The sequence below is a fragment of the Ammodytes marinus genome (assembly GCF_949987685.1).
Source record: "Ammodytes marinus genome assembly, chromosome: 15".
Taxonomy (NCBI): Eukaryota; Metazoa; Chordata; class Actinopteri; order Uranoscopiformes; family Ammodytidae; genus Ammodytes; species Ammodytes marinus.
Window position 1 is genome coordinate 14,729,024 of NC_137219.1, and position 17,524 is coordinate 14,746,547.

At 42.8% G+C, this 17,524-nt stretch overlaps 1 protein-coding gene across 1 annotated transcript; it reads right to left on the reverse strand.

Moving 5' to 3' along the window:
* Window positions 1-391: 391 nt before the first annotated feature.
* Window positions 392-16,317, reverse strand: cUnh14orf180 (chromosome Un C14orf180 homolog). Its single transcript, XM_080042292.1, has 10 exons — window positions 16,211-16,317; window positions 15,739-15,989; window positions 14,819-14,849; window positions 9,750-9,836; window positions 7,774-7,894; window positions 6,005-6,035; window positions 5,779-5,887; window positions 3,646-3,809; window positions 3,186-3,318; window positions 392-2,118 (listed from the first exon to the last, which is right to left on the reverse strand). The coding sequence occupies exons 2-10, from the start codon at window positions 15,889-15,891 to the stop codon at window positions 1,913-1,915; spliced, it is 1,035 nt and encodes a 344-aa protein (XP_079898418.1). The 5' UTR covers window positions 15,892-15,989; window positions 16,211-16,317; the 3' UTR covers window positions 392-1,912.
* Window positions 16,318-17,524: the final 1,207 nt, after the last annotated feature.

Below are 17,524 nucleotides of genomic sequence, written 5' to 3' on the forward strand. Positions count from 1 at the left end.
TTCAGCGAAGGGAAATAGCGTGCTATTGCAATGTATTCACAATTTACAAAAGGTGTTTTATAGAAAGGACAAATTGTATTTCAGATCATTCATGTTTCAGGCAGTCGGTCCAAAAATGCTTTTAGCAATCTGTGAGATAAAAAAACAAACATAAAACAAATCCTATTTTGTGCCATATTGTAACTCAGGCTTCTCCCTCACACTTTACAGGCTACAAACCAATATACTGTATTACTGTGAATAGACACACACATATACCTGCATGCATCTCTCTCATTGTTACGCTCTCACTTACTGTCGGCGATTATGAGAAGAAAGCAAATTGTCTGCTTGACTTTGATAGGCAATGACAGTTTTATTCAAAACAACTGAAATCATAAAACGGCAGGAACTGAGAAAACCCTCCATAAAGGCACTTCTTTCAAAGTGGCCATAAATGTTTGGACAGCCGTGAAATGCAGCTTCTTAGCTAAATGCGCACATACGGACATGAGTTCACTGGGTATGGTTTTATTGCTAATGACAGATTTAGTCAGTCGGTACAGAGTGGAGAGTGTTTCTTTCTTCCATACAGGCTTATTAGCCTTATATTGCTTTGACATTCAAATGTGAAACCTCCAAAATCCAAATGCTTTCCTTTCGAATTCCCTGAAACCTGTTATATAAAGAGAACAATGTTTTACTGGAAACTATGTGGTGTGTGTTATTGCTCATAACCAGAGGTCTGTATGTGCATCACTGATTCATTGTATCCATTTCTTTATTATACTATCTATGATCCATTTGTGTGGTGGTTCAGCCTAGACACATGAAATTACATCTAATTCTGTCATGTTTCTGCATTTGGTCTGATATGAAGTAGTAATGACCTTGGGAGTATGTTTTTATGTGTAAATATTTGTTGAGCCCACAGCCATTTGTACATATGTCCTTGATGAGCATTTGACATCGCGATTATAACCTGAAGATTATTGTTGTTGTTTTTAATTAAAAATTATATCGGGTAAAAAAAGTTAAAAAAATTCAAAATAATGAAAGGTTATTGGCTTTAGATGCAGATATACAGTATAGAAGAATAAATAACATTTCGGATAAGGGATATTCAGTGGGTGTAAAGCAGTTATAAAGAGGAGCATTGTCTTTTGACATTAGATAATGAGAGAGAATTTATAACATTGTGCTGCAGATTTACTCCTCAGTGGAGCTGTAGGATTCAGCTGAAGACGCCCAGTCAGACAGAAAAACAGACAGTCTCTAAAGAAAATGTTTTTTTTTCTTCATCGGTTAGTCATTCAACCTGGTACTGTGAAAAGATGACAGCCCTGTGTTTCTTTACTCTTGGATCTTCTTTGAACAGAATACAAAACCATGCTTCCACCCTCCCCCCTCTCTCCCCCTCTCCCTCTCCAATGTGCCAATCGAAGCTGTTTCCAAACATCTCTACATTCAATTATGTGCAATTACAAGGCTGAATAGTGTGATAGTTCTTATATCCCTATATTGAACAATATATACACACTCAGTCCCGTGTCATATCTGATAGACACAGATCATGTACTGTAACAAAATACATATTTGCATTCCATGGGAACATTCACTCGCATACAGTGACATGATCTGAAAAATTAAATAGCTTTTTGATGATAACGTGAGCGTTATACGTGAGCATTAACAATTGCAGATGGGCAAAATCATTACAACTTGAATAAGGAGTGGCATGCCCACCACCGTTGTACATATATACATTCAGACATGGAAGCTACATGTTTCTGGGATTACACATTTTTTGTCCTCCTTTTTTCCCCGTGAGAGTGGTTCCACCACACCGATTTTGTCGAGGTTGGGGAGTTATTAAAAAAATTATAATAAAAGGACTAGGAGGCTCCATGTCTCCACCTGTGGTCAGATTCAGTCACTGCATGGTCAGCCATATCCAGCAGCCCCACAGCAGCTGTTTCATATGCAGCAGGTAGACAGCCAGCGCGGCCTCCAGCTCCTCGCACACACGCTGTGGGCGCCGGCGGTCCGTGCAGTACAAGGTCACACCCAGGAATGACATCAGCAAGAAGAGGCAAGTGAAGAGGGCGAGGTGGGGACGGGACCGGGTCGTCTCATAGGCTGCAAAACAAGAAACCAATTTGCTGCTTTTCACAAAATTTTGTTTACAAATGAGCATTTGAATTGTCACGTGCACAGTTCTGCGTGCGCTGTCACTCCCTTAGTCATGACCTTAAGAGGCAAGTGTTTGTGTGATTAGGCTTACAGTAGCCTATACGGCGTGGTGTCACACAAACTAGGCTTTCTGTGTTTCAAACATTGATAAAAAGGGTGTGCGAAACAGTGAGAGACGTGACTCTACTTGGCATGCCAGGCAAGTAAATCAAAAGTGACATTTCAATTGAAATGTTTTACCCAACAATTAACCGGAATCCCTTTCCTTAATTCTTTCCCCACACATATTTACATCCAGTTGACTTTTTTTTTTCTTAACAAGAAGTGTAGTGCTGTTGTTGCTCTCGCATGCAAATTGATATAGGGATTCTTTCAGACAGACTTACCACCTAAACAGTCGCGGTAAGGAATGTCTGTGAAGCCAACAGAAAATAGGCCAGTCAGTCAACAAGAGCCAACCGCTGTGCTGTATAACAGCATCAACTGGCTGCTGTTCCCTCACATACCCCACTATCTCTCCGGAACAGGCTCCGCCGTGCCTCATTTGCATGCATAATTAATTAGGAGGAGTAAATCACTTGCTTATGTTCGGAAGTCTCTCCACCATTACATTATTTTTTAAAGTGTACAGAATCCCCAAAGGACAGCTAGTTTACGATGCAATCTCAGGACGTTGGAGTGCATTATGTTCTCTTTCTTTACTGCTAAGTGCAAGGCATAGGCCGCTCTTACATATGGGCTGAGGAGGACCCCAGTGCATGCTGGGAGAGCACACATTTTCAATGGAAATATTTAAGGATCAAAATGACCTTCATATTTCCTGTGTGCATGAATTCCCTCATTTGTGCTTATGCGAGTGGCAGAGCTGACGTGGACAGGCGGCAGAAAGAATATGAGTGAAATGAGGTCACTGGACTAGTTTGGTTGAGGAGTCACAGCACCAGAGGGTAGCACGTTCTTTCTGGTTGCACAAACACACAGGGTTGGATTGGCTTCTTGTCTGTTTGACTCACCATGTACTGTGGTCTCTGGCTCCCTGAATCGAACCCTCCGTTCACCTTTCCGCCTGTGGCTGGGGTCTGTGTCCGACCCGTAGTTGGGACTTGGCCTCTTTAGAATGGATGTAGGGACTTTGCCATTGGTTACCTGCATTAGATACAAGTACAACTCAGGATAAGTACACCCGAATGACAAGCTCCTAATACATTTAAATGTGCTACAAGGAACTTTTAAATATTTCTGAAATAGTCTAATTTTTCAATTAAACCGTCAGTGCAAAGAATTCAATTTTGATATATTTTTTATTAATTAACTGGTGTAGTAAAAACACTACCGCTTTTGACCAAAGGGGGTGCAAGAATTAACACAAACTGAAAGTTCCTCGGAGAACCTTCAAGAAAGTGGAGACAAACAGCTAGAAGGCACAGATATGTTTTATATACAAGTCTGCTGGAGGTTTTGTTAACACTATACCATAGGTTTGGGCGTGTCCTCCTGTTGGTGGTGTGCGTCCTTTCTGTGGCGGACCTCTGAGTGTTTCTCCCGGTGTGAATGAGGAAGACAGTTGACGGTGTCACTGACGGACTCTGCAGCAGCGATGCGTTTGGACAGCGCGGACACACACTGACCCAGGGAGTCTAGTAAGAGATCCATGATCATAACATGAGTACAGTGATCTAGTGCTGCCTCACACTGTTGTCTGCAGTCTGCTCTGAAGACAATGACTGTGATGTGAAGTCGAACACAAAGTTAAACATGCAAATGTCAGACAAATGTCAGACAGAAGACGCATTCGTTAACTGTGTCAGCGCCAGGTAGACTCAAGGTTCAAGTTACAAGCGCCTATGGCCAAGGCGGTGAAGAAGGTCAAGCTAGGTTGTTTCCCCTCCCCCCAATAGGCCCATAACTCCACTAAACTAACTTTTATATTTGCTGTGCCAGGACTTTAATATGAAATGTTACTTGATCTTATTGTTTCCCCAAAAAGACATACCACTGCCCAAAAAGGTATTGTATATACAGTATGTACTGTATACTATGAGTACGTTTTGGCTGTCAATGCTGGCTGGTAAATAAGTCACCTACTCGACTTATCAGTCGATTGATATTTCATTCTTTTTTTCTGGGTTATTTTCAACTAGTAGCTCTATGGAGAATGAATGCTTGGAAAAGAGAGAGACAGACAGACAAATTACCCTTTTTTGTGCAAATAACCCAGAATAAACTGTGTGTCCTCCTACAAAAACAAAGATTTTAATGAAAATAATATTTATATAACTGACATTGGAATTTTCTCAGAATACCTCATACGAAAATTGATTAGCCACTGCTATGACAGGCTTTCTCGTACGTCAGAGAAACATGTTCCTTAAAAGAGGAATTGAGGTCAATGGAAAACAGCAACCCTTGCCCTGTTTGATCTACTGTTTCCACTTTAATAAGACAAGAAGATTGTGCAGCAGCTAAGACTGACTACTTTACACATGCCAAGAAAAAAATGCTCTAAAAAATAATAAGTAAATCAAATGGGAATATTACATTATCAAAATTAATTAAAAAAAGTTAAAATATGTTCAAGCATTTCACAGATTCTTCTTTATCAGCCAGTTGTGTTTATTCACGTGATCAAAGTAAAATGAAGCTTCACATAATAAGGGGCATTTCAACATATTTGTTAAGAGAATGGGGAGGGCAGAGTTTTTCTTTCACACCAAATCTTGCTAAAAGAATTAATTAAGATCCACTTACACTTCATATATTTTTCTAGAGGGAGAAGTATCCCTGGGACATGAGCTGTAACCAGTTAAACATGCTGCTGCTGAAGCACATTATGGGTCAAAGAGGATTGGTCTGTGTACAATACAAAACAACTGAGACTGCTATGTGTTCTGATCCGCAACAACCACTTCAACCCCTCTCTGACCCTGCACATATCACCAAACACCTCTAAGACTATCTGAGTGGAACTAGAAGAAGTGTTGTAAATCTTTGTCTTTGTTGTGTACTCCTGTCTTTGTGTGGCTAGCTCTGTTCAGCACCACAGCCTCCTGAAGCTGACTCGACAGTAAGGCTGTTATCCACGTATTGCTTTCAACACCGCAGCAGTCTTTGCGGAAAAAATGCAGAGCTCAGAATCGGGGGCGAGAGTGCTGCGCCCTCTTAATGCAAGCCTAACATACATACTGTACAACCAGTGTGCCCTCAAACTGTCACAAAGCTACTTCTCTGAGTTTCTCCTCGCCAAACCACTCTTGTGTCCGACATGACTGCAAGTGTTTATTAATTTAACATTCCCACGGGTTGACCACAACCTTGCTTCCCTCTTTGCTCTCTGAAACAGACCGTAGGCAATGTGTTGTAGAGAGATTATCATCACCATTCTGGTATTTATCATGCCTCACAAGACAGCCTCACATGCTCAGACTGTATGGCAACCGTGTTTAATTATATATTGCTGAGAGAGGTGTCGTCCCCTGTTGTTTTCAGTATGATGAAACCATGTTTGTTTTTCCTCTGTCTTCTAATCTACTTACAGTAAGTGTTAAGTCCCTGTGTCGCCGCATCACTATAGGGTGATTGTGTCATTCGTCCCAGGTGTGTGCTTACCTGAATATTCGGTCTTGCCAATCTCAGCATAGACGGTGGCCATAAGCTCCAAGCTTCTGGCTGTAATGGGGTGGTCATTACCAAAGGCCCTCTGGTGGATCTTTGTAGCCTGAAAGATGAGTTAACAGACAAAGGGGCCTTGAAGTGGACACAGGGGGGCCATCAAATGTTTAATGTGTTTAATTCTTCTTGAGGGAAAGCAAGGACAGTAATGAAATTGACATACCTTACCGCTGTATTCTAGAGCAAGATGAGGTCTGAAAGGAAAAGGAAAAGAAAATTGCACCATTAAAACTAATACACCACCTCTCCCTTTTTTCTGTGGCACTGAAGAAAAATATTTTGTACCTGTAACTTGAAAACAAAAGCAATCTCTTAAGAGTGAATGCCACTGAACTATCAGATGAAACCTCCCTGAAGTATGCACATTCCAAGCACATGCCATTTAAACAAATACACATTTTCCAAAGACCACAACAATACCTGACCTCATTCAAATGCAGTGGCCCATTTTGCAGTGTCAGGCGAGCGTATCGGTTTCACAGTTCGGCGTGAGGAATTTAAACATGAGTGTGTTGTGATTAGGCACGGAAAGCAGGGCTGGCTGCAGGTGCTCAGGCGCCTTATGGAGGAAGTGGAAACCTTCTATTTCTGCCAGCACTGACTGACCCTTTTCTATTCTCCAGGGTGAATTACACAAGGCATGGCCCTTAGAGGTTGGTTTACTGACGTGTGCCTTTCCAACACTCTCCTGCGTAGTGCTAAGCTAGGTGGATATGATGTGCTACATTGTGGAACTGCAAGCTGTTCCGTCAGTGAAGGACATTTATCACTCTCATGTCCTCACGTGTGTGTATAGATGTAGAGCAAGCTCTGATTAGCGGGACAGATGTTAGCTTCGCTGTTCAAAAACCTGCACTTCCTTTCAATTAGTAATGGCCAGGTGTCAGTTTGCCCTGCTTTCAGGATGTCCTTTTCCAGGGGACATCTGATCACAAAAGATGCAGCTGAAAGATTCAGGAAGTATTACAACTTCCTGTCGACAAGAAAGAAAGCCTTTGGGTTTAGGGCTATGGTGGAGGTCTGCGTGAAAAGATCAAAGAGCAGAATCAGTTCCCGCTTAGCCACAGTCATGCACAATCAGTACCATCTCATTTAAGGTTAACTATACACTCCTCGCATTAATGAAGCACCGTGCTCAGCCCCATCTGCCTCCCACGCCCCGTCACCCACTCCGTCAATCAGGTTAAATGGCCTAATCCCAACAATGACAACAGAGGCACAGTAAAGGGGCCTATGCTCTGGCTTTACAAAGTGCCGCTGCAACAGGAGACACCAGATCCAGTTATGGTGTTCCTCCTCTAACACTAACGTAGAGTGCGGTGTCTCTTTTCTCCACATCTATAGGGGAATTCAACACTTGCCAAAAGACCGTTGGGAGCAGGAGTTTATCTAGTTTGAAACATTTCCGTACAGAGTCAGAAAAAGGTGAGAGCAACAATCAACTGTAATGCATGATGAAGCAAAGATGTGATTGCTAGATGTGAAAGTGATTCACTCATGGAAGTGCGGTTGTTTGAAGTGTCATGCAAATTTACCCCACAAAGCTAAATAATCCTTTCAGCGTGATTTGTTTAAAGACTATTTTTAGCCAGATCTTCTCAACTAAGCCGAAGGGTTTAACTTTATAAAAAATTTGCTTTTAATTTCTCCAAGCTGCTGCTTTTGTTATAAAACTAACAGATAACAAACGCAAATCACAGTGTTTGCTTTGTTAGGAGTGAATCAGCACCATTTTCCCTACAGCTCTGCGAAGTGATGAAGGGCAGCCTAACAGACGGATGTGCATACACTATTTTAACTGTATACACAAAAAGCAGTCATAAAAGGGAATTTATTGAATGATAAATTATCTCGTGATGAGCCCACAGGACGTGTAACGCCCCATTAATTACTGCCACGACGGAAGCTAAAGCCGGACACAGTTTTACCTACTGTTTGCTCATGATGCACAGCTGGGCCAGCCGTTCGAGGTGCTGTGCCTGGGAGGCCTGCTCCGAAAGCTCCTCTGGGGTTGTCCATCCTGCGGAGCCCAGCGTAGCCTCCTCCTGAGGCCCTGTTACACAAACACAGGGCATGGAATCACAGTCAGCCCCGCCAACTAACCAATCGGTCTTTCCCCTTCGCTCTACAATCTATCTATCCCTATGTCTCCACAGTGTCCCTTTGCTCTCTTTACCTCTCTACCACTGAGTAAAGTTGGAAAAATAAGCCCCCAACAAGCCTAGGCATCTGGCTATCGGCCTGTCTGACACTGCTGAGGACTCTAAGCCTTAACAGCAGAGTGGAGCCAACTGAGGACGGGAGACACGAGAGCAGAGATAAGGACAGGAGAGAGCGGATAAGGGAGTCAAACAACACGCTCACACCACGCCCACTGCAACACTGAGACACAAGCATGCACACAGACAGTGACAAACCACAAGCAAACATACAGTAGTTACAGTTTGCACTGTACACTCACACACACACATGCACTGTACACACACATGCACTGTACACACACACACACACACACACACACACACACACACACACACACACACACACACACACACACACACAAAAGAGATGTGGAGGGGAAATGAGCTCGGCATTTGATCCATGCCAAAAGCAAGTGCAAATAAATCCCAGGCGAAGACTTTTGTTTGCCTTACAAAAGCCACAAAATGTCAATAATGTCATCTGTCAGCGGGATAATAATCAGAAGGGTTCATTCTTTAAAAGACACTGTGGAGTGAAAAGAAGCCTGTGAGCTGCTGCTGTAGTGCCAGCTCTGGCCCCGGAGAAATCCAGCATTCAATCCAAGTGAGTGCTGAATCAGGGGCTTCAGTATTCCATCACGATGCACGGCTCCTAATGAGCAAAGTGCGGCCATTTGTCTTCCACTACGTCTGTCCCCCGTCTCCTCCAATGTGCCCGGCACGCTACACTGCGCTGCTGCCTCAGCACTAGACAGAGAGGAAGCAGCAGACGTCTGGAGCAGCAGCAGGTGATGAATGAGCGGCCTTGCTGTTAGCGCTCGCTCAGAGCTCCAGCAGGTACATTCTAAACAAAGATGGACTCAGGTGCAATGTGACGTCATTCCATGTTGAACTGATGAAGCCATGGAATAGTTTCTTTGGGGGTGTGTTACAGAAACATTAAAAGTTGTGGTATAATCTGTATTTTATTTGCTGATTCTTTTTTTAGATGCAGGTCACACACAAGTCACTCTGGAGAGCTGCCTACTACAAACACCATCTGTCAGCCACTGAACAGGCCCAGTGTAGCAGGTGCATTTTCTAACAGCAACAATATTGCATGAAACATAACTCCTTCCTTCCCACTACTCCATTTTACCAAAATAGAATAAAAACATCTTTAGTCAATGTTGTATTTTACAATAATGTCCTTCTGATTTCTTTATAATTTCTTGATTTAAAAAAATAAAAAAACATATATAAATAAAATAAAAACTACTTCTTATGGGGAAAAGAGAGAAAGATTTCTTGTGTTGAGCTCAAACTGTTGTTTCCAGAGGAATTTCCTGAACTGCTCTTGAGTTAATATTCTTAAACGTACCTCTTGATATATGCTATACTTTCCTGTTTCCTACAACTGTCACATTTGTACATGTTCAGAAGGCCTGGTGTGCACTGAATACAAGACTCTGGGTTACACTTATAGCTTAGCAATACATTTGTTATCAAATTTTGAAAGTAACAATTATATTTGACCTATAATTAGTACCAAATTAAATGAATTTTCCCCCCAGGAAATTCTGAAGACAAAAGGACAACAAAGCATTACCAAGAAACGTTTGTATTTATAGTCAAAACACCTTATTCTAAGATGCAAGTTACATACATACAGAAAAACTATATGCACTGACAGTATATAAGCAGAAGTATAGTCTCAAAAGTACTTGCCTGTGCTCCCCTGAAGAGCCGTGAGCTCGATCAATGCCACCTCATAGAACATTTTTTCAGCCTGGATGAACTGCAGGGCCTTCCCATCTGTTTATGTGGGTGAAGGATCAGTCTCAGTTGTCATCAGGATTAGTCAGTTGTTGAAGTTAAAAACAGCCTTGTTGCCCCACTCAAAGCGTTTCTTTCCTTGTTTTTCCCCAGCCCTCTTGGGGAATGACCCCTCCAGGCAAACAGAATGTTCAGTGAGTGATCACATGCAGCTTGTTGATCTTGAGGTCTGGATTTTGCAAGAAACCTTTCACTAATGGTGTCTTTGTCAGTGTTTTATTCTTGTTGCTATGATCCATCGTTTGTGGATTTCGTGGTGTAGGCTATTGCAAATGGAGCAACTGACAACCCAAAACAAGTTAAGAAATGCTGAGTCTCACAGTGTATTTGTCCTCGCATCACATTACACCTCCCTGCATCATGTCATAGTCCTATTTTAATGTCTGGTTTTATCATGTGTTTTGGTGCTCCGTACAGAATCCCTTTCACTAATCCGAAAGGTCAGTTTTGTTTCCATGAAAAGATTCTCTATAAAAAGTGTCCCAAAAATAGACTCTGCCCACTTTGTCTAAAGCGTTCCGTGTACTGAGTGTGTAAAATGACACCATTGAAGCTTGTCAGGTGAATGTAAAGGCCAATGGGATGGAGAAGGCTTAAAATAAACACAGCCCTGTCGGTCCAAATGACCTACTTAACACCATATCCCTCAAGTGTAAAATACTAGGATTTCCTTTCCGGGTATTTCACTTATCATCACTGTGGCAACACTTCTTGCCTAATAAACTTTATTACCGTAGATCTCTCACATAAAACTAAATATCTATGACTTTTATACTGAGGTCGGAAAAAAAGGTCAATAGGTTTCCACTTTTCAAAGAAGCTTGGAACTGAAAACCTCAACAGCTGGTTTCCTTCATTTTGTCACCAGGAGAATAATGTCAGTGCAAAGAACAGGACGGACAAGCCACAGACTCGTTAAAATCCCATTGTATATGGAAAATGGTCCGCAACAAAAGAAAAAGGACAGTTATCAAGACAGAAAGTTTAAAATGTTAAAAGGGTTCCATCTGATAGGCACTGCGAGAGAGCAGAGAAGATGAGGGATGGATGTTCAAAAGCCATTAGAGGATGTTCATGTGAATAATTCAATGTTCAGTACAGTGAGAGATGACGTAGCAACTTGTCAAAAGCCAGCATTGTACATAGCACACAATAGCAGAAATCTTGCAAAATATAGCAACAGAATGATTAATAATGCAGCACACCTGACCCAGCTACTGGGAGTCACCTGGCAGCAGGGAGGAATGAGGTGATTGGGAGAGACACCATCTGCGAGGGAGGATTAGGGGAGCAGCCATCATCAAAGGTCAGAGCACTACTTCTTCCTGCTATTTTGAGCCCGGCTGGACCACAACAACGCCACAACAGGAACCTCAAACAATCCTCTCCTGGGGAATATGTGATACACACACAACCTCCCCTGAACTGCTAATTGGACCGCACTCCGAAGCTCGACAAACTCACATCAACATGGGCAACTTCAAAGGGCACAGCGGTGATCACACGTGCCACATGGCTCTGTGCCAAATTACCCACGTGAAGCACACTATCAGCTTTAGCCAATGGGAAGCTGTGACTTCCTCTGTAATTATAGAGTAAAATGTCTAAATTTGATACTTTTAGCTTTTGTTCTTAAGCTCCCTGTGGCTATCTATTACTACTCTCTGTACTGCACATCAACTCTACAAATGCAAAAATAGAATAGGCCTAGATGTTTTCTCTGATGTCCCACTTTATCTGACATTACAGTCAAATTGTCTGGGTCAGCATACTTTCCAACTACCACGTATCTGTAAACACTCGCCAGCCAAAAGAGCTTTTGGCTTCGGACAAAGGTCACATAGATACATACAATACATCAAGGCTTAAGCGGTCATGACCACTATCACTATCAACTGCACCTGGTACAGGATGTTTGTCTGGAATGAAGCCAGCCAAACGCTGGCTTGTTTGAAAAAATAAATTCGGCTTTGTTTGTCCTACTTTGTGGGTGTGCTTCGACCCATAGCAGACAACATGTGCGGAGACATCACTGTCGTAAACATCTGTGTGAAACTCCAAATTTCCCACATCCTATCAGTTTAAGCAAACTGACCCTTCACCTCTGGCCCCAGAGGACCATTGCAGAGATGAAACGCGCACATTATGTAAGTGATCACTGCATGAATAAAGAGCGATTTAACACTTATATTAACATAATAAACCGCTTACTTCACCTTTAAGATAAAGAGAGACCGCAGGGTGCACCGCGATGATAATTCATTTATATGTGACAATAAGATTAATAATGGTAATTTGACAAAGACGATAGTACTGTTCATAAACACAGGGTGTACTTACAGTCATATGGAAAAGTTTGGGAACCCCTCTCAGCCGGCATTATAATTGATTCTGCTTTCACACAAAAAAGATAAAAGTGGTATGTCTTTCATTTACCAGGAACAGCTAAGTACTGGGATGTTTTCCAAACAAAGATTTTTTGAAAAGCAGCATTTAGTTTTATGAAATTAAATAAAATGTGAAAAACTGGCTGTGCAAAAATATAGGAACCCTTGTGGTCTTGCTGATTTTAATGCATGTAACAGCATGTAAAACTGAGGACTTTAAACACAAAATTGGTTGGATTATGTTGTTAAGCTTTGCACCTCATATAAAAGGTCTGTTTAATCATGATAGAAGGTATTTTAGGTGCCTAAATGCAAGTTCCACTTCTCTTTGACTCTCTGCAGAAGTGAGACAGAATGCGATCATCAAAACAGCTCCCAAAAGATCTGAAAAACAAAGATTATTCATTGTCATGGTTTAGCGGAAGGCTACAAGAAGCTTTCCCAAAGGTTTCAATTGTCAATTTCTACTGTAAGGAACGTTGTCAGGGAATGGAAGGACACAGGCGCAGTTGTAGTTAAACCCAGGTCTAGCAGACCAAGAAAAGTACAAGAGCGGCATATGCGGCGGATTGTGAGAATGGTTGCACACAACCCAAAGATCACCTCCAAAGACCTGCAAGAACATCTGCCTGCAAATTGTGTATCTGTACATGGTTCTACAATTCAGTGCAATTTGCACCAAACATCTGTATGGCCGGGTGATGAGAAGGAAGCCCTTTCTGCGCCCACGCCACAGACACAGTTGCATGGAGTATGCAAAAGCTCATTTAGACAAGCTATTTGGTCTTTATAAAAAGCAGATGTTTTGGTGCAAATTGCGTTGAATTGTTGAACAATGTACAGATACACAATCTGCAGCCAGATGTTCTTGCAGGTCTTTGGAGGTGATCTTTGGGTTGTGTGCAACCATTCTCACAGTCCTCCACCTATGCCGCTCCTGTTTTTTTCTTGGTCTTCCATGCCTGGGTTTAACTGCCACTATGCCTGTGTCCTTCCATTTCCTGACAACGTTCCCTACAGTCGAAATTGACAATTGAAACCTTTGGGAAAGCTTCTTGTAGCCTTCCCCTAAACCATGACAACGAACAATCTTTGTTTTTCAGATCTTTTGGGAGCTGTTTTAATGATCCCATTCTGTCTCACTTCAGCAGAGAGTCAAAGAGAAGTGCAACTTGCATTTAGGCACCTAAAATACATTTTCTCATGATTAAACAGACATTTCTATGAGGTTCAAGGCTTTACAACATAATCCAACCAACTTTGTGTTTAAAGTCATCAGTTTTACATGCTGTTACAGGCATTACAATCAACAAAACCACAAGGGTTCCTATATTTTTGCACAGCCAGTTTTTCACATTTTATTTTATTTCATACAACCAAATACTGCTTTTCAAAAAATCTTTGTTTGGAAAACAGCCCAGTACTTAGCTGTTCCTGGTAAATTAAAGACATACCACTTCTATATTTTTTTTGTGAATGCAGAATCAATTATAATGCCGGCTGAGAGGGGTTCCCAAACTTTTTCATATGAATGTATCTGCCATTCCCTTAAATTGTTTTGTCTACTTTCCCAGGAGATAGAACCCATGCACAGGCATACAATATAATAACTTAGAAGAATAGCATTGTTTTTGCTGATGGTCTCATTTGCTGTTACAGTTCATTTATGATCATCATAGGAAAAATTTGACTGTTTCATAAGAGTTCTTCGCAAACTCCAGCGAACGTTTGTTTATGTTTATACTAAACGCAGCGATATTTGACGCTCAGAGCGATTGGCCGGGCCTGACCGAAACGTCGACCCGTGACGTTCCACCGGTTCACAAGAGACAACACCATTACTATTGATGATGTGATGTTATAACTTATGGATGTCAAAAGATTTAACCCTGTCCATTTGTAGACAACCTTCTTAAGTAGATACCTGTTACATGCTGAGAAGGTGGTCTACTGATGGCTATTGACCAAGACAAGCTAAGCAAATCGACCTATTTTGGAAAATAGACAGTCAGTGGTAAGGCCTTGCTGAGGTAGATAACCTGAGCTGGCAAGTTAAGTGTTGGAGTGTCTCAGTGACTGGGAGAAGGTAATATATCCTGCAACGGAACACCTCTCCATTATCTCTATGTCCTATACTGTATAGTTTATAGAAGCAGTGAAGTGGCCATGAACAGGCTAGTCAGTGCAGATACAGGTTAATTAGTGCTCTCCCACTCTGTTGTGCAGAGATAAGAGCCTTTAAATCCTCTTAAGAGACAGACACACAGCCTGCGCTGCACACAATACATATGGCATGTTGTGACAAATATGTTATTATGAACTCGCCGGGAGACATCCACTCACCTCCCCCTCAGTTTACGACTCTTTATAGAAAGGGCCTACATCCTCCATTGTCCTGGAATTTGCCATGCCTTCCACCACTGACAATTCTTTACATGTTTACTTCCTGGAAATAGAATGCTAGCTTTACAGTTAGCCTGTAAGCTTGCTAGCTTATACAGTCCTGTTTGGATGTTGACTGTAAATAGTGTCAGATGTGAGATGAGGAGTGAGACTTCGGTTATTAAAGGATACAATTCTTTTCAGTGATGAAGAGTTCTGCAATCTGCGAAAGCACAGATGGAAAAAAAGGACACTGTTAAGTGTTAAATAATGAATTCCTATCATTATTTCCCTGTTGTGTGTGTGTGTGTGTGTGTGTGTGTGTGTGTGTGTGTGTGTGTGTGTGTGTGTGTGTGTGATGTGAATGACGTCATGTGCTGTCAAAACAAGTACTTCTGCCCTCCGCACAGCACCCTTGGTCTGGTCAACGTCATTCCATGCGTTCCAGAGTTCTGGAGTAAAGGCTATGTTTTGACATCAGGGACATTCCTTAAGCCACTACTAAACAAAATCTAAATTGTAGCTCTGACTTTGTAGGAGGGCCCTGCATAGCAGTGTGTAAGACTGGTAAGACTGGTTTGGCCTGGCTACACAGTGCCACAACGTAATCCCTGTGACCACAGACAATATGAAAACAAAGCCCACACACAATCGGACAGAGCTGATCGGGATACTAATGTATTTTTAACAATGTGAGCTGTCTATTAACACTATCACTTTATATTTGGGCTGCGTCCGTTACCTCATTTAGCAGCATCCACACCCTCATTCCTATTGAGACTGGAGTGTTCTAACAGTGTCAACACAGGGACACATGACAGCTTGTCGAATCTGACATTGGTGTTATCGATATATCAAGGTAGAAATGTGTCCTGTGTGCCTTGGTGTGTGAGCCATGTAGCTTTGCGAAATCTGTACACGAGACAGCAGATTATGTGAATGCATGTAATACATATGTCATGCATGTTTTTATGTGTGTGTGCAAGACAAAGGCAGGAGGGAGAGAGAGACACGTGGTATGAGTGGCTATGTGTGTGTGTGTGTGTGTGTGTGTGTGTGTGTGTGTGTGTGTGTGTGTGTGTGTGCGTGCGTGTGCATGTGCAGTGGCTTACCTGGTGCAGGCAGTTGGGCAGAGAGTTGAAGCTCTGCACATGGGTCAGTCCCAACAGGCTGCTGAGGAAGCAGTGGAGGGCGGCCTGGTACTCCCCCTGCTGCTGGAGCTGCTGTCCCAGCTCAAACAGGCCCTCCCTCCCCCCGTTCAGCATCCCCAGTCCCAGCCACAGCCAGCACCGCCTCCCATCAGAGCCCCAACCGGCCGAGGGATGGACGATCTGTAAGCTACTATCCTCGCCACTCCACTCCACTGAAGCACCACAGGTACAAGAAAACACAGAGAGAGAGAGAGAGAGAGAGAGAGAGAGAGAGAGAGAGAGAGAGAGAGAGAGAGAGAGAGAGAGAGAGAGAGAGAGAGAGAGAGAGAGAGAGAGAGATTCAAATAAAAAATTGAAAATGCAAATGCAGCTGCTCACATAAACCCAGACACAGGGAAGGAGGGAGCAGCCCCAGCTTCACGTATACTCTCACAGTCTCGTCTGAGCACAGCACAGCAAGTCAAGGGCAGGTAGTAAAAGGAGCAGGCTGAGGGAGCTTCGGCGACTCACACAGAAAAAAGATCCATTCCCCTCCCTCCCTCTCAGGCTTGCACCAGGAAAGGAGGACAGAGGAAGTGGGTGAGTATACTGGCTGTGTGAGTGACAGTGCTGTGGGCCAATCCCTACTCTGCTCATGTACAGTAGCTCCGCCAGCATGTGTTGTTGAGCACATTGCACAGTCTCTCTCTCTCTCTCTCTCTCTCTCTCTCTCTCTCTCTCTCTCCAATCCACAAAAAGGGAGAGCAATGCTGTGTAGGTGTCAACAATGAAAACCAAAGACAGCGTGTATATGTTCTACGATGTACATATATCTAAATTTAATATATACAGATTTGAATTTCATCCAGTATTTTGACCTTGTTTATTATTAATTGTGCACTCAGAGCAGTGCATATATGGAGATGTACAGTGTGTGAGAGAATCATTTAAGTCTTTCTGCCCCACTTATGATTAATTAATGAGGAGTGCATAATAAGTAGGGACCAACGAGCCTACTAAGAGATGTGCTGTGTGAGCATGTTTCACAATACCACAGAGGAACCGAGCTCTTGTGAAGCAAACCAAAGCAAACCAGACGGCAGATGCAAACACAGGGGTCATTAGGAGGAGCCACAGTACTGAATGAGAGAGAGAGAGAGAGAGAGAGAGAGAGAGAGAGAGAGAGAGAGAGAGAGAGAGAGAGAATGAAAGAAAGAGAGAGAGAGAGCAGTCCTCCCTATCCAAACAAGGACAACAAATATTTATTCACAAGGAGTGCCTCCTCTGGATGTTTGCACACTTCCCTTCACACTCTGCTAATCAACATTAATGTGAGGGCCAGTCTGTGCCCGGGGAGAGAGAGAAAGAAAGGGAGAAGAAGAGATATGACCACAGCACTTGATCCACGGATGATCCAGAGGGTCGTGAATGGGTCTTGACTTTGAGAGCGGCACTCCTCCTCCCCACCCTCACTCCATTTGGACACGAGCGTGGTATAGCTGGAGGAAATGAATGGGCTAACATAAAGCAAATGGGCTGAGTCAGTCTCCATTAGTGTCCGATGCACCTGTAGCTAATGCAATATGGGATTTTAATGGTAGAAGTGAATGCCAGTGGACTGGGCATCAGAGAGCATTACACCCGCACTAGCAGACAGGTCAGACTCAGGGAACTGTGAACAGGTCTCGTTTTGGACTATCAGCATCTAGAGCCGCAGTGGGACTTGATAATGCTGATACAGGCCAGCTGAAGAACTGGTTATTCTGCT

Excerpts from the sequence above, each read along its gene's own strand:
- cUnh14orf180 (XM_080042292.1), bottom strand. The coding sequence starts at position 15,891 with ATGCTGAACGGGGGGAGGGAGGGCCTGTTTGAGCTGGGACAGCAGCTC. Across the intron at positions 9,837-14,818 it reads CTTCATCACTGAAAAGAATT|ATGGGAAGGCCCTGCAGTTC; the intron begins GTATCCTTTAAT and ends CCACATAAACAG. Across the intron at positions 2,119-3,185 it reads GCCAGAGACCACAGTACATG|CCTATGAGACGACCCGGTCC; the intron begins GTGAGTCAAACA and ends CTTGTTTTGCAG.